This window comes from Plectropomus leopardus, chromosome 10 (assembly GCF_008729295.1).
Source record: "Plectropomus leopardus isolate mb chromosome 10, YSFRI_Pleo_2.0, whole genome shotgun sequence".
Classification (NCBI taxonomy): Eukaryota; Metazoa; Chordata; class Actinopteri; order Perciformes; family Serranidae; genus Plectropomus; species Plectropomus leopardus.
Window position 1 is genome coordinate 16,843,765 of NC_056472.1, and position 27,303 is coordinate 16,871,067.

Below are 27,303 nucleotides of genomic sequence, written 5' to 3' on the forward strand. Positions count from 1 at the left end.
CAAAGCGGGGAGAGTGATGGAAAGAAAGTCCTTCCTGATTGCAGGATGGTGTCAATTGGCTAATTTGCTGCCTTCGGTAGCACAAGTCATAGCAAGGCGTTTTCGTAGTGTTAGATTGGGAAAGGCGCGCGCAAAAGCTTGTGATATAGGTTGAGCTAATAGTGGTTTTCTATTGAGCTATGCAGGTCGAGAATTGCATCTCGCCAGCGAGTGATCTCTCCAAGAAATTTATGAATGTGGGCAGTGGCTTCTCGAGCTCCGATGGATCAGAGCTTTCGTTGCAGGACCATCCTATTATATCTGCAAGTGACAACCTGGAGAGAAGTTCACCTCTGAAAAAAAACTCAAGGGAGATGACGAATCAGTCAGAGGCAGACAATTTTCCCGACTCCAAGGACGCATCAGGGGACGTCCAGAGGGGCAAACTCTCTCCTGGTCTTCACGGAGTCTCTGACATCCGTCATAATTTCGATGGATCTGCAGGAGAAAGGTGCATCTTTTCTCCATCCACACAGCCACAGTCAGTCTCTGCAGCTACTAGTGCCATGTTCCCTTACCCGAGCCAGCATGGACCAGCGCATCCGGCTTTTTCTATTGGAAGTCCCAGCCGCTACATGGCCCATCACCCGGTAATAACTAATGGAGCTTACAACAGCCTTCTGACCAACACTTCTCCTCAAGGCTACCCGACAGCAGGCTACCCTTACGCGCAACAGTATGGACACACTTACCAAGGAGGGGCTTTTTACCAGTTCTCCACGGCGCAAGCGGGACTGGTTCCGGGGAAAGCGCAGGTGTATCTGTGCAACAGGGCCCTGTGGCTCAAGTTTCACAGACACCAAACAGAGATGATTATCACAAAGCAAGGACGGTAAGTGCGCCTGCAGATTTTTGGCCATATCACTGTGAAGCTTTTCGTTACTGTTGTGTAGCCCATTAACATCGAATCATTATTTCCCGCAACAGAAAGGACTTAAGGAGAAAAACGCATCATTTAATCTGCCTTTTGTGCCTTTTTTTGTGATGAGAGACGTTTTCTAAATGCGTGTCCCTTTATTTTCCACAGACGAATGTTCCCATTTTTAAGCTTCAACATTTCTGGCCTTGACCCAACTGCTCACTACAATATATTTGTGGATGTAATACTCGCTGATCCAAATCACTGGCGATTTCAAGGAGGCAAGTGGGTGCCATGTGGGAAAGCGGACACAAATGTAATAGGTACCAGAATGAATTTATTTTTACAATTATTGGACATTTAACTATTTTAATTTTCATAAAACTTGTATTTGTTTTCATATATTTTGACTACCATATGTGTTTTAACATTTAGCAATCCTGGCAAACGAATTCATGTATTTTTTTATTTTAAAAAAACCAAACATATATTATATCTAATTCTATGTATTTTTGCGTATTCTTTTTAGGAAATAGGGTTTATATGCACCCAGACTCACCAAATACCGGAGCGCACTGGATGCGTCAAGAAATATCATTTGGAAAACTAAAGCTCACAAACAACAAAGGTGCCTCCAACAACACGGGACAGGTAATGCAACAGAATATCAAATGCTTCCATTACTATTTTTTGTTTTTTTGAATATTTGTGAAACAGATATCGGAAAAATGCATTGATTTTTTTCTTTCTTGTTTATTGTACAGCCTCCTCCTCATGTTATTATTATTATTTTCATCTGGGCTTATTTTCAGTGCAAGAACACTGGTGCAGCGTTATAACAATAGGAATAAAATAAAGATAAAATCGAGCTAAATCCATGTATGTGTCTGCTTTATTCATCTATCCAAAGTTTGAGGCTGAGTTTCTGACGCGCGTCTTTAATTGAATCTCCAGATGGTGGTCCTCCAGTCCCTCCACAAGTACCAGCCCAGGCTCCATGTGGTGGAAGTAAACGAGGATGGGACAGAGGACACCAGCCAACCTGGAAGAGTCCAGACTTTCACCTTCACAGAAACGCAATTCATCGCCGTCACAGCTTACCAGAATACCGACGTACGACCACTTCACATATCACACAACACTGCAAATGCCCCTTCAGACAAGTCTCTTATCTATCTTTAAGAATTTAGAAAATAGAAAGAGAATGTTCTGCTTTTTAAAATTCTAGTTATTTTTGCTTATTTGTTGTGTAACAAAGCAGAACGATGCGCATTTCAGAAAATAAGAAATATTATTTGGGTGATTGACGCTGCCGTCCATTGATCTTCGCTGATTTTCTAATCAATGCATTTTTTTTCTCTGCAGATTACGCAACTGAAAATTGACCACAATCCGTTTGCAAAAGGTTTTCGGGACAACTATGACACGTAAGATTTAATTTTATTTATTTATTGTTTATTTTGACTACATTTTAAATTTTGGCAAGTGCAGCCTCTTTGCTTTGTTACGTGTTTCTGTAATTTTAATCCATAAAAATCTAAATAAACAATCGTGTTTCATCGTATTAATAATGTCAAATGCAATTCTATAATTCTGCTGTAATATTTTGGGAATTGCTATCCGAATTAGATTGGGCTGTTAAGATTTAACAAGGAATCTAATAAACAAATAAATAATGTGTGTTTTTCTGTTTTTTTCTTTTTCTTTTTTTTATTTATCACAACCGCAGTTGGGGTTTTTCAGTCTAAAAGACGAAATGTCATGTAAATATTTGTCAGAAATAAACACCAATATCCAAATGTTCGCTCCCTCATTGTCTGCTCATTGTTCATGTAGTTCACCCTGCATGTAAGAAAATTATATGCTGCGATTTTAACATTAACCCAAAAAATTTAGATGAGGATGTGAACAAAACCTTAACTTTTTTTGTCAGTGCAACTTCGCATGTATTACAGCAGTGGGCCTGTTATGGAAACGCTTGCATAAAGATTCGTTTTGATGCCATAAATCTTTTTAAAACTGCAGTTTTCTCTAGAAAGGCAGATTGTTTTCCACATTTGAATCTGCTAAATACAGTAATTGGTAAAACTGATATTGACCTACTTTTTTATTTATTTATAGAGAACCAGCTTTAGCGCTCTGTTTAGTCACTGAATTGTTTCTCTGTTTTTCTCTCCATCTTTTCAGTGTCTACACAGGCTGCGACATCGACCGCCTTACTCCATCACCGGGTGACTCTCCGCGTTCACAGATCGTGCCGGGTGCGAGATATGCCATGCCTAGCTCTTTCCTGCAGGACCAATTTGTCAGCACTTATGCCAAATCTCGCTTTCACCCTGGCGTGGGGACTGGTCCTGGCACGGAGCGCAGCGTCCCACTCGGCAACAGCTTGCTGTCCCCGCAGCAAACCGACGAGCCCACTGTTGCCACCCCCCCGCAGCGATGGTTTGTCACCCCTGCCAACAACCGACTGGACTTTGCTGCCTCGGCATACGACGCCGCTGATTTCGCCGGTAACGCGGCCACCTTGCTGTCCTACGCAGCGGCCGGAGTGAAGGCTCTTCCCCTGCCGACTGCAGGCTGCTCCAACCGGCCTCTTGGCTATTACGCAGACCCGTCAGGCTGGGGAGGACGCACGCCGCCGCAGTACTGTGGCGTAAACAGCAAATCCAGCTCGGTCTTTTCCTGCTGGCCCGCTAACTCGATCGGGGGCAGAGCGGGAACCAACTACCTGACCGAGGAGGGGGACTCCATTCCCACAGAGAGGTCACCGATCGGAGGCTCGGAGGAAGCCAAACCCAAAGACATGACATCGGAGTCGAGCTGGATAGAGACGCCGTCCTCCATTAAGTCAATCGATTCGAGCGATTCTGGGATCTTTGAACAGGCCAAAAGGAGGAGAATCTCACCTTCTGCCACACCGGTTTCAGAGACAGTGTCCCCGTTAAAGTCTGAGCTGCTGGCGCCGAGAGAGTGTGAGAAAAACTGCACAAAGGACATTGGTTATTACAGTTTCTATCCTCACAGTTAAAACAAAAAGTAAATCTATCAATCAATCAATCTATCTATCTATCTATCTATCTATCTATCTATCTATCTATCTATCTACAGGTTAATCAATTTATGAGATTAAAAAAAAGGGACTGTCACCTCCACAGTTTATGGCCAAAGTGTAAATTCTTCCATGGCTTGGACGCCTTGTCTCCAGAAAACACTGTAATTGTGAATATAATGTACATAATATTTGGTGATAGTGATTGGATGTACACAGAGTAGATTAAATCATAGTGTTTTAAACAAACCTCTTCTGTTGAGTAGCCTAAACTGTTAGTAAAAGACAGATATCGAGAATCTTGTATACATGAAATGTTCTTGTGTAGCATATGCTGGCATATTAATCCCTGTCAGTAAAAAAAAGTGTATTTTGTACTTTATCAAAGCTGTAGGCTACCAAAAGTTTATGACGATCACTGCTTCATCCATGATATCTGTGGTTAAAGAAGTTATAAATGTTGGTAATGTAGATTTAGAGTCTTTTTTATTTTATTTTTTAATTATTTCAGCCGGTTATTTTTCATAGCATGTATGCTATGCTGTTGTGGAAATCTCTGTATCTGCTGTAACGTGACTGAAACATAATAAATGATGTTATCATGTAAACTATAATTCATGTTTTTATTTTACTAATTGATATCATGCATCTATTCAAATAATTTTCATTTAAATAGACAAAGAGTTTATTTGGCTATTTTTCTATGAGCGCACCGTCATCTTCCCGATGGCAATGTAAAGCTATGAAAGCTGTGAAGGAGTATTTTATCTCGCTGTGAAAAATTGAATGATCACAATTAGCTGATGCTCGTAAGAGACTTATTGTCCTTTTTTTAAAAAAAATATTAATTTGAGAGCCTGTCCTCACGTATGTCTATTGCTTGGTCGAGAAAATGAATAAAATAAAATAAAATAAAATAAAATAAAATAAAATAATCCAGCATTCAAATATCCGTTCAAACGAGACCTCCAACTGGCAAAAACGGCACAGCATTTTTTTTAAAAAAAGTACAATTAAAGAGCGCACAAAAATAATGCGAGTTAACTTTAATGTGAGGTCGTAATAATGTAAATGGAGATTCACTTTTATATGTCGATGCCTAATTTTTATATCCGCCGTAATTCAAAGTGGCCCAGGTGGTTTTAAACGATTATGAAAAGTGCCTTACATTTTTCTGATTCAACAATAAGTATTGTTGCAACAACATTTGGTTGGAATTACTTTGTTTGCCAATCTAAGAGGGTGAAAACTTTTTTTTGATCATAGTTACACTGAAAAAGGAAAAGAAAAAAAAAACTGTGAATTTGACAAGTTTTCTGTTCGGCAGCCAAAGGAAGTGACACATCACAAGAAAGTCTTGCCTGTGTGAAAATGTGCAAGGGACCAGAACAAGACAGGGGTAAGGAAAAGCTTTACATGAAAGCACATAATTTTATAGTTTTTTTAAAATACATTTTTTTTATTATTGACTGCGGATTTTTTGAATTGCTGATTGGATGACTCAGCTATGTATGCTCTGTCCTTGTCATATTTTAATGGCGACACTGAAAGAGTATTAATCACTCATATCAAATTAATGAAGATAAAAAATATAATTAAAACCGATGCATAATAAAACCAATGTGCAATTAATTGGAATTTCAGTGTGAAGGAGAAGCTTACAGCTGTCGCCACAACGTGTGGCATTTAGCTTGTGTGTTTGAATGGGTGTGTGAGTGTGTGTTAACTCACTCTGGCAGCCAGAGTCAGGCCTTCCCAGGGATAAACAGTAGATGGCGATGCAGCTCCTGTAAGCAAACAGCTTTTTACAATCTGGCCATAGTAGGAGGACAGTCTATTTCACATGCAGCTATCAGATTTTTTTTTTTTTATTAAAATGTTTAAATAAACAAACTATTATTTATATCTCAATGAAAGGCTACATGCTGCAGTTTGCCACTGGATTCAACCACAAATGGATTGTGATTTACACCAGATGGCGATACTTTACTATTATTATAACAGCTAAAGGAATCCCTGCTGTTAGAAAGACTGAGAACTGCAGTGCCAAAAATGGTTTCAGCTGCAACCCACGAGCTCTGATGAACACATTAAACAGGGAAGTCTCCCTGGAAATAAACACTGTAAGAACTAAAGGTCACAAAAGTTTAAAAAAAAAAAAAAAAAAAAACCAAAAAACCCAAAAACAACAACACCTCTCCTGAGATAAATTTTAAATGTATGGGTGGCTGAAACCAGGGGCACCGTAGTGATTACCAATAACCAAAATTGCAGGGGGGATCCGAAAACATGGAATGCAAAGTTTGGTTTTGGTAATTAGTGCAATAACTCAATTAAAAGCAGCTGAATAAATTAACTGAAAGACTGAACTTAATAAATAAATAAATAAATAAATGGTGGAAGCTGTCCAAGGCCCCTCTCACCCATTAATGGTGCAAAATGGTTTAGTCCAGCCCTACTGTACTTTGTCATGACTGTGCCCATGTAGGGAAATCGGGATTTCAGAAAAGAAAAGGAGGAATGACTGAAAGCAAACTGACTTTGTAAAAAAAGCAAAAAGAAAAAAACTGTGGGAGACAGACATGGATCAAGAGAGGAAGAGCGGGGGGCCCACAGAGAATACCTATCCATAAGGCCCGGAAGCTGATGTTACGCTCCTGGCGCAGTCCTGCAGCCATGAACAAGGTTGGACTCTACTAGAAGCCTCCACTCAACCTCAAGTTCAGTTATATTAATACAAACACATTCCTCAACATGGAGTCTATTAACAATAATTTGATGGATATTAATTTGTTTATTCTCTTGTATTATTGGGTGAGTAGAGTTGGGTCGGTGTGTGTTTGCTGTCTTGCTCATGGGCATTTTAACAGGGTACCAACAACACAGCCACCACTGCCCATGCAAGTGTTTAAAGTTGATAATTTCAGGGGCCTACAGTTGGAGGAGAGGCAATTTTAAGTATATACCGCCTCCTATTGCTCCACCACAACATCCCAAAATACTGAAACAAATATCACTTTATCTGAATTTGATCAGTTTCTGTCATTATGTTAGATTTTGTTTTATATTGTAGACATCGTTTTGGATTTTTTCTGTTTGTTTTTTCCTTGTTTCTTGTTACTCATGTTCTGTTTCCTATTTTATTTTGTAGCATCACTCCTCATGTGTCATTTCTGGTTTTACTTCCTGTATTTGTGTTTTCCCTGATTAGTTTCACCTGTCTTTCCCTGCTCACCTGTTCCGTTTTAGTCTCGTTTGCTCCACCCTTGTGTTCCTGCCACACCTTTAGCTATTTCTTAGCCAATCCCCGTGTTTCCCTCCTTCTGCTGTGTCCACCTATCACAGCTTTGTGCCGTTGTCCTGATAGTTCTCTGTGTATATCTACCTGTGTGTCTCACTTTGTCCCTTGTCAGCTGGTCTGGTCCTTGCCGTTTGCCTTTCCTCCTCTTTGTTCGCTTTCGTCTTCACCCGAGTTCTTCCGCGTTATCCGGTTTCAGTTCAGGGTTTTATTCCTGTTTCATTTGTACTTTGTGTTTTTTGTTTCCAGCTTCTTTTTTGGGCAGTATCGACATTGTTGTTTGTACGCCTGGCTACTGGTTTTGTTATGCATTTGGATCCTCATCCTCAGTTCCCCTGTGACATTTTCAGTCTTTGCTGTCTCTCCTTGAAGATAATAGGGTACAAGCACTAACATAAAGTTTAAGGGACTGTGCTTTATTTATCATAGTAGGGGGTGGCCATAGTGTGACATTGTTTCTTTTTTCTTCACAAAGCCAACAAATATTTTACTTTGAGCCTCCCAGAGTGACTTTGGGATATGCACGACCCTCCCTGTACTATGAATAACCATTTTTTACAGTATCTGGCTATGACACAATTTTAGAGATTTTTAAAGAAACATTATTGTCAACCCACTAGGATGTTTGAGGGCTCTGAGGATTTTTTAATATAAATACGACCATTTAAAGTTGGATGTCCCTCCTCTAAGGAAAGTCCAAAAACATAACACCATGGCCAGTGCCTAAAAAACCTACTTTTATTGCCTCCCCCGGTTCTATAACATTGCCACCGCTCTTTTAAATATCGAACAGTCCCTGTTAAAGGATGCCTCAGACACAGGACTGCAGCTCCGCATCATTTAGGACTAAGTCAAAATTTTACGGGTTAGACATCCTCTAAAATTATTATATAAAGAATTGTATTATTTAAAAATGTTGCAATTATCTGAGTGGCTGACAATGTCAGTCATTCTACCTGGCTTATTTTGGAGCCAAGAAGTAGGCTACAAGTGAAATATTGTATGGAAAATGGGGGGAACAACACAAAACACAGACTGCAGAGCAGAGTTTGAGTGCAGCATATTCTGCTAAAACGGTCCTCATGAGCGAACCCACATAAAAACACATTGTTATATAACACGCACACTTCACAGGGCATTAGAAAACGCGGTCTCTCTCCTCTGCGTCTGAAACTAACACTGTGACGCGTCAGCTGGCAGACACGCGCATGTTTCTATGAACGCGGAGGACAGCGCGAGAGGCGCAAATCACCACCGAGCTGCTGACCGGCGATCATAAAAACATGTGACCGCTGCGTGGTCGCTCAGTTCCTGCTACACCTGCCTGGGATTACACACAGCGGAGGTCTCAGCTCCATCTGGGTGATAAGGTGATACTGCTGCAGGAGGATGGACTCCACAGAGCAAGGAGCTCAGATAGAGCCGCTGCTACAAACGGTAAGGAGCCCTGATCTCATGGGACAAATATTTACTTATGGAAATTAATATTTCAGGACGCCTTTTTATCCAGACTGTCAAACTTAATCTAGGTGTTATAGACTGTCAGATGATGTCATTTAAGAGATGTGATTAAAAATGCAACACTTTATTCAGGAGGCAGATATATAAAAAGTAACTATGTTTCCGCAGGTGATAAAGTACCTGTGGAGCTTTGAGCAGATGTACTTCACCTGCAGAGCTCTACAAAAAGAAGAATGACAGTGTGATATTGTTTTAAATTAACTGATGATTTACAGATTTCTTTTCAGTCTCATTTTTAGTGAGCCAAAATGTGTTAAATCTTGGCATTTCTGAATTGAAACAGGCACTGCCAGCAGATTTTATGTGTAAGGATGTTAGTGTTCTACAGCAGGAACATGCAGGCTGTAGGAGTGATTAGGGGATGTCCCAGTACTTTGTGCTATATCATTTCATATATGCCAAATCCCTGTAAGGACAGATGTCCGATTAATATCATGAATTCGGGCAGAAGTGACCTTTAGTCATTTTAATGTTGTCATAAAACTGTGACATAGATTAAGGTTTATGTGAAATGCTGCCAGTGTACAGTGGGGTGATGCTGCTCTGATAGCTGCAGATTCAGGCACTTAGCTCACACAGACATCCTCAGGAAAATTATTATTTTTCAAAGTTATTTTTTGAGAAATTGGTAAATATGAAAGAAGTCTCTCTGGGGAAGTTCTCAGACATGCGTGGGCCCATCCCCACTGGTCTCTGCACATCACTCTGGAGATTTGTCGTCATTATCCATATGCTGTTTACATCAAAAACAGATTTTTCCATTTAGCTGGACGTTTTAGACGGACTGAGCTTCTTTGCTCGTACTTTTAAAGCCATGTGGCCTTGGTTTCAAAATGTAAGGTCGTAACCTGGCCTTAACAGTCACTGAAGATTTAAGTATCAAAAAAATCATTTCAGAGTTAATCTTCATCTTATTTGGAGCAACACATGTTTCAATGCGAAAGTGTTTTGATGGCCAGAAAAACCCTTCCACTTGTTAACCTTAAGTGATGATTTATTATCTTACAGGTCAAATCTGTCTATTACTCATCAGTTGGGCTTAGAAGTTTGGTGACTTAGACTCACTGGATTTCATGGCTGCTTATCATAAATTGAAATTAAAAGCTGGCAAATAAATTTGTACATTTTTGTTGCATTGAAGTAGCTGATTTTTCTTAAATGAAATTCTAAATTCTGTAAGTGGACGACAGACTCACAGAAGGAGCTGAAGAAACACTTCTTGGAGTGAATGAGTTGATTTCATGTGACATGACAAGCTACTTTACATACACATACAGCTGGACAATACAGTATACGGTACTATGTACCACATTGATACCGTGACATGAGACTCAATATAATCCTAGATTTTGAATAGCATAGTGTCTTAAGTGTTGTCTTTTTCTGGTTTTAAAGGTCTAGTGTGAATAATTTAGTGGCATCTAGTGGTATCTATCTAGAGCTAGTGTTTTATTGTGCGCTATAGGTAACTGTAGGACAATTGTGGATTCCGCAGGAGAGGACCATCTTTGTATGTAAATATAAATGACTCATTCTAATAATGAAAATACGACCATTCAGATGTTCAGGTTGTGATAAAAACATAGTCCTGATGATTACATAATATTTCTGCAAAAAGAATCTCTTAATTCCTTCACAATAGACCTCTGAAGACTACATTACATTAAAAAAATGTTTTTATCATCATTACGGATGATTATTTATCAAAAAATTAATTATGAAAATATTTGGTGAAAGGATCAATGGTCAGCCCTACAACAGTGTTGCAATATAAATATCAATATCAAGGTATTTGGTTGAAACTTTCGTGATATTTGATATTTACATATTGCTCAGCCCTAGAGGGAAGTAAGGAGGGATCATGAGAACCATGTAAGGCTGCCACTCACCATTTTCATTATTGATTAATCTGCCCATCATTTTCCAGATTAAAAGATGAATGCATTTTTCAATAAAATGGAAGAATAGTGAAATAGTGTTCTGGTAAGATCATCCTGATGATGTGAGCACAGCATGCTGTTTCACTCTCTGTATCAGTCTGGACTTGCTGCCACCCCAAACACTTTCAGTGGACAGGAGTACTCAACTTGACAGACAGTTGATCAAGCAAGCTTTGCTAAATCCAAAGAACGGCGAAAACGTCTTTAACTCTCAGAAACTCGGCAAGTGCATACTGTTGTTTTTGTTTAATCAATGTTATTGAATCTGTTTCTGCAATAACTTCAGGTATTGCTGGGTTTCTAATGTTAGAGTTAGCGCTTGTTGCTTTGGGAGCCACCATTACTGTTCTACAAGCAGCGGCCTGCATTTAATGTGATTTTCTACAACGCAGTCCCTGATTGGCTGCTTACATTGTCACCTACGGTGCAGATCTGTATTTGGCCCATATTGGATTTTAATTTTTGGGACATAAGGTGGGGAAGCACAGAGTCCAGACTGATTTGAAGGGTAAACAGGAGAATGTTGTTCTTTAAGGATGGTCTTACCAGGCTGGTGAACAGAGTCTAAGTTGGCGCCCTCAACTGATGAAAGTATCAAATTCTCTCATTAAAGAAACATGAAACCAGCAAATGTTTGATTCAGGGTTCCTACAATTTAAGGAACGTGACATTTAAGACTTTTTTTAATGCCACTTTAATACCACTAATGAGATTTAAGACCAATTTCACTGAAGCCAGTATTGATGGAAAAAAATGAAATTGTTTTAATTAGTTAAAGTTAGGTGGAATTTTATTTTATTTTTCAAATATTTATTGTAACATAAAACATGACTCTTTGGTAATGTTTATGCAAGACGCATTCAATAAATCATTGTTATTTTTTAAGCTACCCATTATTTTGAGCATGTTTTAGTGCAATGTCAGGAAAAAAAATCGTACATATCCCATCTCTAATGTCTAAGCATTTTTAAGACATTTGAAATAAAAAAACTATTAAAATGCCAATTAAGGCCTAATTTTTAGATTGATAGATTCAGCCCTCTGTGAATTTTTTGCTTAAAAGATTATTAAAATGATTATTTGATTATCCAAATAGTAAACAGTTAATCTTCTGTTCACTGACTAATCGATAAATCCTCTATGCAGAGCCAGAATCAAGCTCTGCCTTTGATGAGATGCCGCTGGGCAGCAGCAATGATGTCACCATTATAATCTGATAATGAGAGACTGGTGGCTGTCGATAGATGCTCATTCACAAATTATAGCCGTTTGACACAGCAGAAGGGCATCAGTGTCTGTCAGGCATGGTGTGAAACAGGGCAGCAGGAGTTTGCACTGCAGAGCTCGGCTTTTATTAGACTGTGTTGTACTCTGTCTAAAGCAGTTACATAGCCGGGGACACAAAGGAAGAGCTCATGCATGCTGAAAACGAGAAGGCTCCTTGGCTCTTCAAACAGGTAGGAAAAGGAAATATTGAGGTTCCTGAGATATCTAGGTGGTTTTAACAGTGGTGTGTTTTACAGGACAGGACAGACAGAAATGGAGAACAGCTTTCTCCTCCTGACCACTACTGATCCAGCTTGCAGCCTGGCGATGGACGCAGACATTAAGTCTGCCAAAATGAGGGCTCAAAGCTATAAAACACCTTAAATAGCATCTCTCAAAAAAGAAAATTTAGTACTAATGTGTCCTCTTACAGGATGTTGACGTTTGTAGCAGAAACATTTAAGGATTACAGTGTATTTTGTGCCACATGAAAGCCTGTGCAGTTAATGATATTGCTGCCACTGATGCTTCCAAAATTGCCACAGCCATCTGTAGGGATCAGATCCAAGTATGTGCCACATCCTGTGATTTCACTTCAGCTGTGTGGTCTGCCAGCCCTGTAACATGATTTTGCTGGTGAGCACATGATTATAGTCTAAAAAGCAATAGTGGAGTGTAGTTTTGCCTGGGGATGTAACTGGACCACTATATTTAAACTCCTCTTTAGATTTCTGGTTTTCTTCAGAGGCTACTTTATCTTGAGTAGTGAGTTTATTAATGCGATCTTGTTCTGATCATCATCATGTCCAAATAAGTAAATCAATCTGTCATGAATATGTGTTAGCATCCTTGCATCTCTCTGTCCAATCATCCTGTTTAACAGTAAATCGAACACCCGAAATACACTAAAGCAACCAAAACACTTTATATACATCTCAGGATTAACTCTTTTACCTGAGCACTGACAACATGGTAGGTAGCACTGCACTATGTACCACGATTGTCTTTGAAGTATTTTTTTTAATTAATCTCTTTATTTAGAATAAACTAATATTCCATTACAACAAAGAGCTATCTTCTTGTTATATGGATTGCGCTGCCTTTTTGAAATTGTCATAGCAATTTGTAAGTGCACAAACTTAAACTAAAGCAATCACAGTGATGCAATAAAAACTTGACATATTCACAATACGTACTCGTTTAGGAAAGCTACAGAAATACAATGCTAGTAAACCCTATGGATGTATAAAAAGAACTGGAGACAGCATTGGAGGTGGGTTAATCAGTGGCTCATGAGGCAAAAAAGTTTGATTTCCGTCGTATGAAATTACCGGATCCATGGAGCCCAAAGAGCAAGAGCAATAGAGACTAATGGCGGTCTGGCGGCCAACTTCTGCCGGCCTAACAGCAAACTTACGTTGGCACAGCGGCAGAGTAGTTAACTTCTAGTTTCACCCTCTGCTAACTTGAATGGGGGTAAAATGATTCATTCATGCGACTGTTCTAGACTTCTAGACATAATATCGGACCAAATGAATCAAAACAAACAAGTGGCGGGTTGTGATGTTCAAATGCATGCATCCACTGATTTACAGTTGTTTCTTTCAATGGGAAACGTCTTCTTCTTGGGCCTCGTGGCATCATGTGACGGACCCGGAAGTTGTATTTCCACTTGTTGCCACTATGTGGAATTGGCTTCAAAGCCTGGCAATGTTCCATGGGGCTTGGTCAACCTTGTCTTCACGTAACTCCCTCTGCACGCTGTAATTTGTTTGATTTTTAAAATGGAAAGGACCCAAGGAGCACACACACACACACACACACACACACACACACACACACACACATTTTTGCAGGACACATTAACCAGTCATGTCTGCCCTTATATATTTTGCAACAGAGGTGGCTTGGTCTGTGGCTGTATTTTAAGCAGCAAAGACGCTACTAAATGATCATAGAAATATTATAGAAACACTACAAGCAACAGTGTGTCTCTATGACCCGCTCACTCTTCTGTGACTATGTTGCTGCTTGTTCTGAAAGAAAAAGGAGCTGAGAATTGAGTGCTCCCTCTGACACCAAGTGATGGCCCAACTACACCAACAGAGCATGAGGAATCATTGTATCCTCTTGCTGTCTAAAGGCCAAAATCGAAAATATGTTCCCTGGCTTACCATGGACATGGAGGGGTTGATACAACGCCTACCATGCATACATGAAGGGGCCAGGAAGTGGATTGTTGCTTTTGAGGAGGAGACGTGCAATAAGTTTTGGCCGTAGATGACCTCAAAGCTATTTGGGGCAAGCTAGCTTCAGGGTTGGTCTACAGAAAAACGTCATCCCTGGGGCACTCTTTTGAGCTTTTGATATCCAGAGCCATGGTCAGGGTCATAGGAGTTCTACCTCCATCAGATAAAGGATCAGTGAGTCAGGCAAAGTAGATTAACATATTAAACTAAACAACCCCTCTGCCCCCGTATTCTCTCTGCTAGTGGAGGATGGAGAGGGGGATGGCAGGTTAACAAGGAGGATGCACTTTGGTCATTTTGTCAACAAGGGGAAGGCACTCCCCCTCAAATCACCAGCAGAACTTCTCTCCTCTATTACAATGCACCTGCAAATTAATCATAAAGTTTTCACCTCCATGAGGAAAATAATTCAACTGTGTTATTGAGAAAGGGAGAGTAATATGGAGGGGAAACCATACTGAGATGGGCTTTGAACCACTCTGTGACTGGAACAGAATGGTGAAACGTCACATCACCCCATACATTTACAAAATGCCCCTAGGTTTCCTCATCTTTCATAGAAATAATCAAGGGGTAAAAATAGGCCCTGTGTATTGACTGTCCAAATTAGGAGTTCATGCATTTTCATATTTTTTTTTAAGTTGAGCTAAGGTTAAAAAAAGGGGTATTTGGAAATACTCATTAAAAAAATGTAAAAAACAAAACAAAACAAAAACAAAAACAAACTGTACTACTGTTTTTAGAAATGTAACTGTGTTTACATATAATGATATGTGAGTATGGTACAGATGGGCTAATGTATCTAGTGTTTTAGTAACGAATACTAGGTTTAATCTGAGCAGGGATGTCGATCCATGCCCGCTGTAGCCTATTTGTAGAAAGATTATCACCATCCGCCCTGTGGCCTGGCCAGCACATGTGGTGCTGCAGCTGTGTACAGCAGTGCCCTTCATTAACATAATGCCTTGATGGTCAACTGGTGGTCAAGATGGCTAAGGGAAAAGCTGAAATCAGGCAAGCTTTCAGGATAAAAATGACCATTGTAATGAGTGCTTTGGCTCTGTTTGTAATTTCCAGGAGACTGGATTGACTCTGCAGAGCTCTCTCGTTGTGTGTTTATTTGCTTTCTCAGTCCCAGCTGTTGCTGCATGGATTTGCAGGAAATGACAGCGTCAAATGAGTTTTACTCTTAAGTCCAACGGTGCACTAATCAGCACCAGCAGTGTTTATAGATTTTACAGATTGCTCTGCGAACACTGGTGTAAATCAGCTGTTTGATGACTGTTTTCAGTAGCAATGGTGGTTTTCTTTATTATTTTATATGCATTAATGTATCCTGTTTAACCACACTCCCGGCTCTGCTATGGCAGTTGTTTAATCTGACAATCCAACACTTTGGTCCAAAGTGTAACCCTCGTGACAATTGTTAAAGACATTCATGATCCATAATAACTTTGGTAATCCCCTGACTTAATCAAGTACCACTACATCCCAGTCTCATTTACCCATTGCACAACTCCTCTGTGTGTGACCACATAAATAACTCCTTGTAGCTTGGTAGCACTGGCATGTTAACCCTTTGAAACCAAATTGTTTGACTTCTTTTAAAAACAAAGGGGAGAGGCAACCAGCAACTTAACAAGACACAGCCCAATATTCAGAAAAAAAACAAGTAAAAATGTTATGAGAAAATGACCTAAAAAAATAAACAAAAACAAACAAGAAAATGACCTTGAAAAGGTGCTAAAATTAAAAAAGAAACCAACTGTATTTATTTTGTATATTTTATTAGATATTTTTCTGTAAAATAATATAAAATATAAAATACAATAATTAAATATAAATATATTTATAATTAAATACATTATAAATATACTTTTCTGGGCATTTTCTCTATTTAAAAAAAATCTGTAATAATCCTCTCCTCTTTTTTTAAAACAAAATTTTCAGTAAAATTTCTTAGAATTTGTTGGACATTTTTTGCCAAGTTTGTCATTTTTCTTTTTTTCCCATGTTTTCAGAAATAGTAAAACCAATTTTCTTAGTTTTCAAAGAGCAATCTACGTTTCTAAGGGTTAACATACAAACATAATCAATGTAATTCTAATAAAAGGAGGTCAGGGAAGTGGCTGTGTGCTGCTTAAATGAGGGTGGTTTATGGACACTTTTCAGACTGACTACATTGGTCCACAGTTCAGTTTTTCCTCATGTAAAACCGAAAAATACAGCTGAAAAAAACTTTTCACACAGAGAGATATGGGCCAGATATGGGCCTATTGTTGCTCCTTTTGGCTCTTGGGCGAAAAACATCCACTACAACTGCAGTTTTCACAACTAACCAGTGCCAGTGGGTGTTTTTCCGCCCTCCGGCCTCAGGGGGCAGTAACGAGCCCACAGCGGCTCTATGCATCACAACGACACAAAAAAGACGCCACGCAAGAAACGTGATTGGATACGAGAAGCAAAGGTAAGAGGCGTTTTGAAACTGTTTATGTCGGTTTTTTACAAGAGAAAAGACTTAACATATGAAGACAAACTGGTTTTCTTCGCTAATGTAAGTCTGGTTAACCGTCCCACTTCCGTTCAAATACGGCATAAACGCTTCAGTGCGCTTTTTTTGTGGATCCGTTCAGGACGACGTTGAAGTTAGCTTCCGATTGAAAGTTGACGGGAATGTTAAGGGTGGTGTATGCTAGTTAGTATAAAGAAAAACAACGCTTTCTATTTTAATTGCGATATTTTGTGAGTAAAATCGTATTCTGCAATTACACCAGAGAGAAGTCTCTGTCAGGTAAATGTAGTACAATGTTTTCCTCTGAAGTAGAAGTAGAAGTAGCCCACACAGTAAGTAGCTAGGTACCAACCTTTAGCCTACTGGTTTTTGCACTTGTTGCTCTTTAATGAAAACGTGTGAGACATTTTATATTAAAGCCTTAATGCTGTTTGAAACCCACTTTCAAATGTGCGAAAAATGCAAAAAGGGATATTTGAATTTGGCTAATTTTATGTAGATTACACTATACAAAGTCCACCCACTAGCCTATACCTTATTCATGTCAAACACTGGCTAAATTATCCCAGACAGGCTAAACATTTTTAAAACACGGTTTCAGATTTGTGAAATCATTAAATCTATTTTTTTTAAAACGCGGAAACCACATTGAACCAAGTTTAGATCAAATGCCACTGTTATTATATTGGTCAGATCTGGACTAAATTATCCAAGAGATGCTAGGGACTTTTTAGAGCACAGGACCAAGTTTGGGAAACCTGTGTTTTATTTGTGAAAATGCAAAATAGCAAAGCTACTGATTTATATTGCCAGAACATGGGTATTGTTTCACGTCTCAGTTTCATTTAAATGGCCATAAAGAGCTTCTGTTCTTGCTTAAAAAACATAAAAATGAGTAGAAAAGTTCAAATGCTTATTTAAAAAACAGAACAAAAAAAAAACAACTTTTGTTCTCTTACCTTTTTTCTATCTCCCTAGTCAACCTGTCTCTGCCAATGTTAGTTTCAATACTACAAGTACCATCATTCAGACAACTGCTCTTTATTTGATCTATACCCTACATAAAGACATTTTGTCACAATTATCAACATTTTCTTTAAGAAATCAGTCAATTCATCTTGTTTATCTATTGTCTAACTGCCATCGATGTAATGCTGATGTAATGCATGTAATGTATATGTAATGCTGAAAAGTAGAGCTTCAATGATTAACTGATTATTTCACAACCAATAAATAAATCACTAACTAATTTGATGACTGTTTAATTGGTTTGAGTAATTTAAAAAAACGTAATCTGATTTCAGCTTCTTTAATGTAAATATTTTCTGTTTTTTTTCCTCCTCTATGACAGTAAACTGGATATCTTTGGGTTGTGGACAAAACAAGACATTTGAGGATGTCATCTTGGGCTTTAGGAAACACTTGTGGACAGTTTTCACAATTTTCTGACAATTTATAGACTAAACTAATTGATTAATCCAGAAAATAATTGACAGAGTATTTGACAGTGACAGATTTTATCCCTCTTGAAAAGCTCAGAAACATAAATGAATCACATCTAGTGTTTTTTAAGTAAAATATGTATAAGCAGGTTTGCATTCACAATGACAAATACTGATGTCTGTTGGTTTTGCAGACTTTCTCTTACCACCTACTCCCCCTCATCTTCTTCTACGAGTAGCATAACTTACATAAGCAGGCCAACATTCACACCACAGAATGCTGCAGGTGCTCTCAGTGACCTGACTCTAATCAAGTAGCGCCATGTGCTCTAAGCCATCTCCTGCTATCGCAATGAATGCACGTCTCTTGGTTGTGGTTAGGTAAACTTATTTCTAATGTTGGGTGTCCAGTGCTTCTGAGGGGTATGAGCCTGGTGGTTCTGTTGGACAGGACGGTCCTGACACAGGGATCATTCAGTATTCTGTCTCATAATCTGACAAAAGCTCTGCACTGAGGATTATGTTCTTTTCACAATGAGTGTTTTTTTTTGTCACTTTTGTGTATGAATATCTGTGTGGCCTGTTAAATATTTTTTGATAATCTCCATGTGGACCAGTCTTATAACTTAATCAACTTTTGCAATGAGAATTAGTGACATAATATCAGAGCTGATACTCATAAAAGTGTTTTAATTATTTGGGATGTAGCCTGAGTTTTATCTCCTCCAGTTCAGAAGTGTAAACGATAAGTGTGGGTGGGAGAAGAGGAAAGAGAACTCAGTGATTAAAATAAAAAAAGAAAAACAAAGGCAGATAAGGAGAAAGCAAACTTTCTGTCTAAAACTTTTTTATGAGTGAAGCAGTGATTCACCTTTTGAGCTTGCATCCCTTTAACTAAGTAGTGCAGGTCACTGCAAAGGAAACACCTTAGACAGAACTTTAATTGTAGGTGGGTAATTTGTTGTTTCCATTATGGAGAGCTTTTTGTTTGGACTAAGATAATACTCTTTCCTCTTCAAGATGAGACGTGCAATTAGTTTCCATGGCAACTGCGCTATCAGGTTGGATAATGTGTTTGTTCATAATGCCCTGGACTGCGAGGCAACACCAAGTCAACAACATTGTTTCATGTTGCGTTCAGGATACATGCGGTAATTGTGTTGTTTCATTTTCAAGTTCCAGCGAAGATAAGATATATTATGACTGTGCTCTTCAATAATGTTCATAATGTTAATTTTGTGTTTGTTTGTGTCCAACAGAGGAATGATGACGAGGCTGTGGTGGACCGAGGAGGAACATGGTCCCAACAGGGAATCAACTTTGGGCAGGACGATCTTGAAGGTAGCTGGACTACATTGATTGATTGCATCTGGAATACACAAGGCTTCAGAGAAAGGCTGCTGTAGCTGAGTCCGCCCACTCTGTCCTTAAAACTGCTGCTTTCCTCTTGACAGCTTTTTCAGAGTTAAAAGACAAGAGCAGAGTGGGAGGTAGAAACTGTGGGTGAGCTGACTTTGCATCAGTGATTTCATAATCACTGGGAAAACATGGACAATCAAAACAAGATACAAACAGCATGATTTAGTAAGTTTGGTCCCATCTTAATCTGCAGACAAAGATAACAATACACAGGTTTTCACTTGTAGCTTTTCAGTCAAATTAAAAGGCTTTTTAGTTTTATGTAAAAGTATTCCTGTTACTTTTGTCTTTAAAGTAATCACAAGCCACTACAGTAATTTGTTAAATGTGGCCATAATGTTGGGTTCCTTTATGTGTAGCACGACCCAGTTAATGTTGGTACTGTGCATCACATGCACAGCTGTTAATCTTACTTTACTAAACTTTACTAAACAAATGATTTAATCAGTAAAAAGCTCATTTTTTGGCTTCTCTTGCTAACAAAAAAAGCCTCAAAACAGTGAAAAATAAATAAATTAAAAAATGTTTTGACATGCGTAAGCAGTTGCAAATAGTCATACTTATTATGGCAGTTCTTTAATTGTATACTATGTAGGATTGTCAGTTTGTGTTTCTAATCATGCTCAACAGTAACAGTAACAGCCAACCCTAGATTCACTTTCAGATGGTGTTTCGCTTCACTTCATTTTTTCAGCGCTGTGTGTCTTGGATGCCTGCTCCTGGTCTGGCACCTGACCTGGTTGCCACCTTTTTATGAAGCCCTGACCTCACCTGACAACACATTCTCGTCCCAGATCGTCAAATATCACTTCTTAGTCAGTGGACTCTCAGGTCTACATATGATGTGCAAGGTATCCGCTTGCATTTGTTGTTAACGTTCTGGGACGCTTGTCATTTTATGCCTGCATAGAGTCTTTTTCAAAATAACCTTACAACGTCAGGAAACACCTTGTATTTACATTTACTTCCTTGTGCAACAATAGCACGTGGTTTGGTTAAGAAAAAAAAAAACACCAGGGTTTGGCTCAACATTTATATGAGAAGTGAAAAGTGGGCTCCCAGGTTTTGTTGGACCCATTCACCTCCCTTCCAACTTACCTTTTAAGAATTTTCCAGGTCCTTTTATTACGTTAATACAACAAACTGACGCTCCCTAGCGGCGTATCATATTGTTGGTTACTGATGCCAAAATCACTGACCAAGTGGCAGTATTTGACAAGTTGGGAATGAGAACCAGCTGCACCTGAGCGCTGTGAGGTTACATGCTCAGAAATGTTCTGAGCACAGAAAATAAATACAAAAAACAGACAGAGGGCAGATTCTCTGCAGATAAATATACTGAAAATGAGTCATAGGTGATAATTGAGAGGGATTACTTCTCTATGAGCCTACACATTATTTTTTAGGAAAATCCTGCAGTATATCTTATACACGTGTTAAACCCAAGTGTATCTTATATATTAAAAGTTGGATTTATTAAATAGACTTACAGAAAAGGTCCAACAGTTGTCAATAATAGATACAGTGCTTTTAAAATGAAAATATTTCGAACAACATGCATTGGCAATGGCATTATTTTGGTTTTGAGCTTAAAAAAAAATTAAGTAATATTTTTTTGATTACAGAATACCTTAATGAATGACTTGTGTCATGCATATACCCAGCATTTCATCATAACTGTACTGTATCAATCATTGTGGAAAACACTATATGTGGTTGTCTGAATCTTCATGTCATACAGCAGTTAGCTGAGTGGGCTGAATTACGAGTGCAAACACAGACAGGCTTTCTCTATCTCTCTCACTCTGTTTTTTTTTTCACACTCACGCTGTCTCGTATCTGCACAAACACAAACACCAACACACATGCAAAGTTATGCAAGACGCAGAGATGGTAAAAAAGCATGAATTAACAACCAGGCAAGATGAGTTTGTATGCACAATAAATTACAAACAAGAGCGGTAGATGCAAACATAAATCCCTCATTATTGGATAATTGCAACACATTTTACACATCATGTTGTTGAACTTTATTCACACTTTCTTTGTCAAAGCCATATGCACTCCCTGCATGAAGTCTGCTTTAATGTATTGCCCCCATTAAAGGATTTTATATATAGACACTATACCGTACTGTATATGCTATAACCTCCCTATATCACACTGTGATTTCATGCCGTACAAATTGTAAGTATCTATCAGATTACTTTTTCTTGCATGTTTAGAGCTCATTTGAACACGTGACTATTCATGCATTCATTTCTTGTTGGTAAAAGATTTTATTCAGACCGCGTTTTTGTGTACCACGTATGAAGTGGACACATTTTATTGTAGCAAGACCATTTATGTGCACGGACCTAAAGGAGATCATGATATGTCCTTTTTATTTCATACGTAATGGGGAACAAGATGATTATTTATATTGCAGACTATTAAAGAGGGCTTTTTCTGATAATTATTGTTGTGCAGATATGACAGGTGGTATTAACTTACTGCTCAGTGTTGTGTGATGCATTATATAGCAGCAGCAGTAAGCATTATTATATATCTGCTTGAGCAATGCACCTCATCACAATAAAAACACTGCGGACAACCATGATAAATAATATTAAGCTTAATGGAGTAACATAAAGAAGCAGTGCTTAATCGTGATCACTGAAATCATAATGGTTATCTATGGTCACACACACACACACACACACACACACACACACACACACACAAAAACATTCAGGCTGTGCAGTCCTCTAACCACTGTGGGATGTGTCCCCAGGCCACAGGACTCTTTACATCGGGGTCCACGTCCCCTTGGGCAGTACCAGGCACCGCAGCCATCGCAGACACCATCACCATGGAAACAAACACAGGAACAGGAGGAGCAGGGACCGGGCCCCCACCTTGGTGGAGGGAAGAGAGTCTCCTGTTTATGGTACGAGCAACAATCATGGACTTGCATGATTATATTTACTTTTATCTCTCTATGCATTATAGCGTTGAAGGGAAAAACAGTATCCCCAACTTTGAGATTTTGGGCTATTCTGCTTCCATAACATGTCTATTTTAGTGGCTTAGTGGAAAGAAAAAATCTCAGCCATCTTTGTTCTCGAAATGTATGCAAAAACTGCAGATTTAAGAAAGTAATGCCTTGTTTGCATTATAAAATTACATTTCAGAAAACTTGTAATACAAAAAATAGTTGTCCTTATGTAAGAACTTAAGCAAGTTTCATAGTGATATCCATGAGTTAAAATTTTACCGTAGTCACTTGTAGTGTCTTATTTTTTGGTCTTAAAATACATGGAATTTTACCAGACATTCTAAAAACATGTGAAAATTGATTTTTAGGGTTGTTGACATGATTTATGGAGTGATTAAAAAGAGATATTCAAAATCCCCTCTGTGGAACCAGATTTCTGTTCTGTAAAATATATACAAAAAGCAAATACTTAATTAGATAATGTTTCATTTGCATTTTAAAAACACACAATTTCAGAAAAGTTGTAATACAGAAAAGTAATAATAATTGCCCTTATGTAAAAAATCAACTGGCAAAGTTTCATGGTGGTATCTATTAGTTAACACTTTACCCTATACACTTGTTGTGTCTTTTTTGGCCTTAAAAAATATATGGAATTTCACCATACACATATTTTAGGGCCATTTTCTCAAAATATATATTTTTTCCCAAAATCTGAACCAGAACTGTCAATTTCAGTAGCACATACATACACCACACTTTCCAATTTTATTTCTGACCACATTGTGAAGATTTTTACAGAGGGGATTGTCCATATATCATTCATAACCAGAGTTATTTGTATATTGTTATTACATTTATTTGTAAAAACACTGTGAAAATTAATTTTTCAATTGCTGTTGGGAGTATGTTCTAATTTGTGGAGTGGTAAAAAGAGAAATCCAAAATTCTCTCTGTTAAAACCTTTGAATCTAGTGACATGTCAACAAAATAAAGCAAGAAATTTAACCTGGCTGAATCCAATGTTCAGATTTTTACTCTGTAAAAAATATGCAACAAGCAAACATTTAATTAGATAATGCCTAATTTTCATATTTAAACATAACATTTCTAAAAACTTCTAATACAAAAAAAATATTTAGCCTAATGCAAGTAATCAACTGGGGAAGTGTCATGGTTGTATTTATTAGTTAAAATTTTACCCTATCCACTTGTAGTGTCACCCCTTATGATGTGAACATTTTAGTCAGAACCACCTGCTACAATCTCTTGTGTTTCCAGACACTCCCTCCCAGAGAGTGCAGTTCCTGCTGGGCACCGAGGACGATGATGAGGAGCATATTCCCCATGACCTCTTCACAGAGATGGATGAAATCTGCGTGAGGAACGGAGAGGATTCAGAGTGGAGGGAAAGTGCCAGGTACTGTGAGACCGTCATGTCATTAATGTAGCATCTACACGCAGTCATGACCCACATGTCATTACTGAAAGCTCTGATTGAATGGAGCAGTCATGCCCACGATCCCACTTATTCTGATGAGAGCTGTAGCTCACATCACAATAAGTACTCACAATTCATTGTTGTAATTGCTCTGGGAATTAACTTCTATTTTCTATCTTTCTTTGATAACTGTCAATGTTAATCAAGATGTAGAATTTATTTATCATATGAATTCTGGTCTTGTGTTAAAATGGTAAACCCAACATATTTTATTTATAGTGATACCCTGATGAAAGGCAATAAGGAAGAGGAGTAAATTAGCTTAATGTGAGGAGAGAGGGACTCGGAGTGAATTAAACAGATGGCTAGCCAGTTTGCCGTCTGCTGGCCTCTCTCCTGATTGGTTCTCAAACTCCTGCTACAGGTGGCTGAAGTTTGAGGAGGATGTGGAGGACGGAGGAGAGCGATGGAGTAAGCCCTACGTAGCTACTCTTTCTCTACACAGCCTGTTTGAACTGCGGAGCTGCATTATCAACAGCACCGTGCTGCTCGACATGAGGGCTAATAGCATTGAAGAGATTGCAGGTAACAACTGTAATGAGACAGCTGTTCTGTTAAATACATCTGAAATCAAAATATAGCCTTACAAAATAAACTAGCTTGACTTGAACTTTTTAGGGGACAAATGTTTTGATTTAGCTCTCACTTCACACACTTGAGATGAATATTTGACTTTTTATCCCTCTGTGCCAGTGATAGCCATTGCTAGAGGCATTATGTTTTAGTGTTTTATGTCCCATTTTCTTGAACGGAATATCTCATGAATTTCTTCAAATTTGGCAGAAACGTCCACTTGAACTCAATTAACTGATTTTGGTGGTCAAAGGTTGAGGTCAGTGTGATGCTGCGTTAGTGTCATTCTTATTAATGTGATATCTCAAGAAAACCTCACGGTCTTTCTACAAATTTGGCATTAACATCCAATCGGTTTCAACAGTGAACTGGTTAGATTTTAGTTGTTGAAAGTCACTGTGACCTCACATAACATGTTTTTGGCCATAACTAAAGAATTCATGATCATGAGAAAATTTCACGTGTCTCAAATGATAAAATGATGTAGTGAGGACATTTTATATCCAGAGGGTCAAAGGTCAACTTCACTGTGGCATCATAATGTTCTACAAAAACACTTTTCTGGCCATTACTCAGCGTCAAATCTCAGAAACATAATGGGAGACATTGGATCAACTACTGATGAGATGACACTAATTTTGGGTGCCTGCCTTGTAACTGTGCTGATTGTACAGATCTTCTGTACTGCCAAGTTCAAGATGTGTGTGTAAAGCATCCATGTTTTCACATACATGGACATAAACTGTAAGTGCAGCTTGACTGGTGCACAGAGGCAAACAACTGTAAGGTGGTAATTGTAGTTTTTTGAATCTGTGACTTTGTGTTATATTTGTCTGATGAACTGTTGAAATGTAGGAATATGAGCTTAATTAATTTTTTCACTGCATTAGTCACACTCAGCTAAAACCGTGAAACGTGATTTCAAATAGCTTGTCTGTGTCTGCCTTAGACATGGTGTTGGACCACCAGGAGTTATACTCACCGCTGGGAGATGAGCTCAGACAGAAAGTGCGCGAAACACTGCTTAAGCAGCACCATCATCAGAACCAGAAGAAGCTGGCTAATCGTTTGCCAATTGTACGCTCCCTCGCTGACATGGGTCGACGAACATCAGAGCTCCACTTGGATAAGAATGGTGAGAAAATCTGATCTATAAATATTAACAATTGTACAGTGCTTCTTCAGTCCTGTGATTATTTTAAAAACTGGTCTGAGAAGGAAGAATGAGTTTTGGGTTGAGCTAGTCACAAGTTGTTGACACACTATAAGCCAACTGTGATTTGGTTAAGTGGTCGGAAGACGAAAAGGTTGGGAACCACTGTTTTCATGGATTCTGTAATAAATCTGGTCAGTAATGTTTGAAGGGACAGTTCAACCAAAAATAAAAAATACATGTAATTATCATATTTATCCAACTGAGTTGCCTAGTGTTGGAGATATTACCTGAAGGAATGTCTGTCTTCTCTCAAATGTAACAGAACTAGAGGGCACTCAGCTTGTGGTGCTCAAAGTGACAAAAAATAAATTTAAAAATGTCAAAATCAATGTCTCTTTGCAGAAATAATAACCCTGTGACTCAAGAAAACCCACAGGGTCTGTATAAACAACACCCGTCAACTAATCACCGAACAGAAGGAAGTGTGCGTCTGCTTACGGACGAGAGGCTTGTGCTCATGACAGTGTGAGATGTAAACCTTAGTGGCTTCCTCCTTGGCCGAGCTGTAGCATTAACCATCTCAGAGGTGCTAGCTGAGCTAGAGGTAATTGCACGCTTCCTTCAGTGTGACGATTCAGGTGTGGTGTCGTTTGGTAGAAAGAAAATAGTTCTTACATGAAACTGCTCACAACAAGATCTGTGGATTATCTTGAGTCGCAGGGTTATTAGTCTTTCTGGAAAGAGATATTACTGTTGAGTTTATCAAATATACCTTTTTGGTGCTTTGAGCATCACCAGTTGAGTGCCGTCTTGTTCCATTATATTTGAGAGAAGGCAAATATTTCTACGGCTGACAGTCAAGATAATAGATAGCACAACAGGTAAGAGGAAAAATATGCATTTTTGATTTTGGGTGAATTGCTCCTTTTAAGTGTAGGTTATTTGAAAATATGCAATATGTGTGCATGTCTTTTGCATATGGTCTTAACTTGCGTATTTTCCATCGTCCCTTCAATCCTAATTCCACCATCTGCCCACCCACCTGCCACAGCCCGTCTGAAGTCAACAGGTGCTCATTTATACAGTGTGCTCGTGCCCCTCTACCAGCATATATAAGAGGGGAATATTCTCATGATTTGTGTTGATACTTGCAACTCAAAATAGGTTGGGTTTGTTGGAATGAAGTTGTTAAGTTAAAAAGAGGATAAAAAAAAACAGTGTGCAAAAGTAAATTCTATAAATGTGATAATTTGTTCGGTGTTGATCTTCACAGCACAAGAACTATTTGGTTGAATTCGGGGCTAAATTTAGTTTAGGAGAGGCTTGTAATTGGAAGAATTACTTGCCTATATCATTGCCAACTTTGTCTTCTAAGCTCCATGTTTGCCAGAATTCCACATGACAAAATTAGTTATGCAGAACACACCAAATTGTTCGTTAAATCATTTTGTAGTAATTTAATTCCACTGGTGTGGCATTTTCAAGCTTATTTCAGAGCA

The 27,303-nt window shown here is 38.5% G+C and overlaps 1 protein-coding gene across 1 annotated transcript in view; it reads left to right on the top strand.

Annotated features, from left to right (window-relative positions):
- The first annotated feature begins 305 nt into the window (after positions 1 to 305).
- LOC121949136 (sodium-driven chloride bicarbonate exchanger-like) overlaps positions 306 to 27,303 on the top strand; it is a 41,832-nt gene continuing 14,834 nt past the window's right edge. Inside the window, exons 1-14 of the mRNA XM_042494752.1 lie at positions 306 to 871; positions 1,067 to 1,221; positions 1,428 to 1,549; positions 1,853 to 2,011; positions 2,264 to 2,325; positions 3,086 to 3,900; positions 7,364 to 7,440; positions 8,557 to 8,618; positions 12,094 to 12,166; positions 19,438 to 19,519; positions 22,371 to 22,526; positions 23,856 to 23,994; positions 24,440 to 24,600; positions 25,598 to 25,783. Of these exons, the coding sequence (XP_042350686.1) occupies positions 354 to 871; positions 1,067 to 1,221; positions 1,428 to 1,549; positions 1,853 to 2,011; positions 2,264 to 2,325; positions 3,086 to 3,900; positions 7,364 to 7,440; positions 8,557 to 8,618; positions 12,094 to 12,166; positions 19,438 to 19,519; positions 22,371 to 22,526; positions 23,856 to 23,994; positions 24,440 to 24,600; positions 25,598 to 25,783 (2,767 nt within the window). The 5' untranslated portion in view covers positions 306 to 353. The remainder of the gene's footprint in view (positions 872 to 1,066; positions 1,222 to 1,427; positions 1,550 to 1,852; positions 2,012 to 2,263; positions 2,326 to 3,085; positions 3,901 to 7,363; positions 7,441 to 8,556; positions 8,619 to 12,093; positions 12,167 to 19,437; positions 19,520 to 22,370; positions 22,527 to 23,855; positions 23,995 to 24,439; positions 24,601 to 25,597; positions 25,784 to 27,303) is intronic.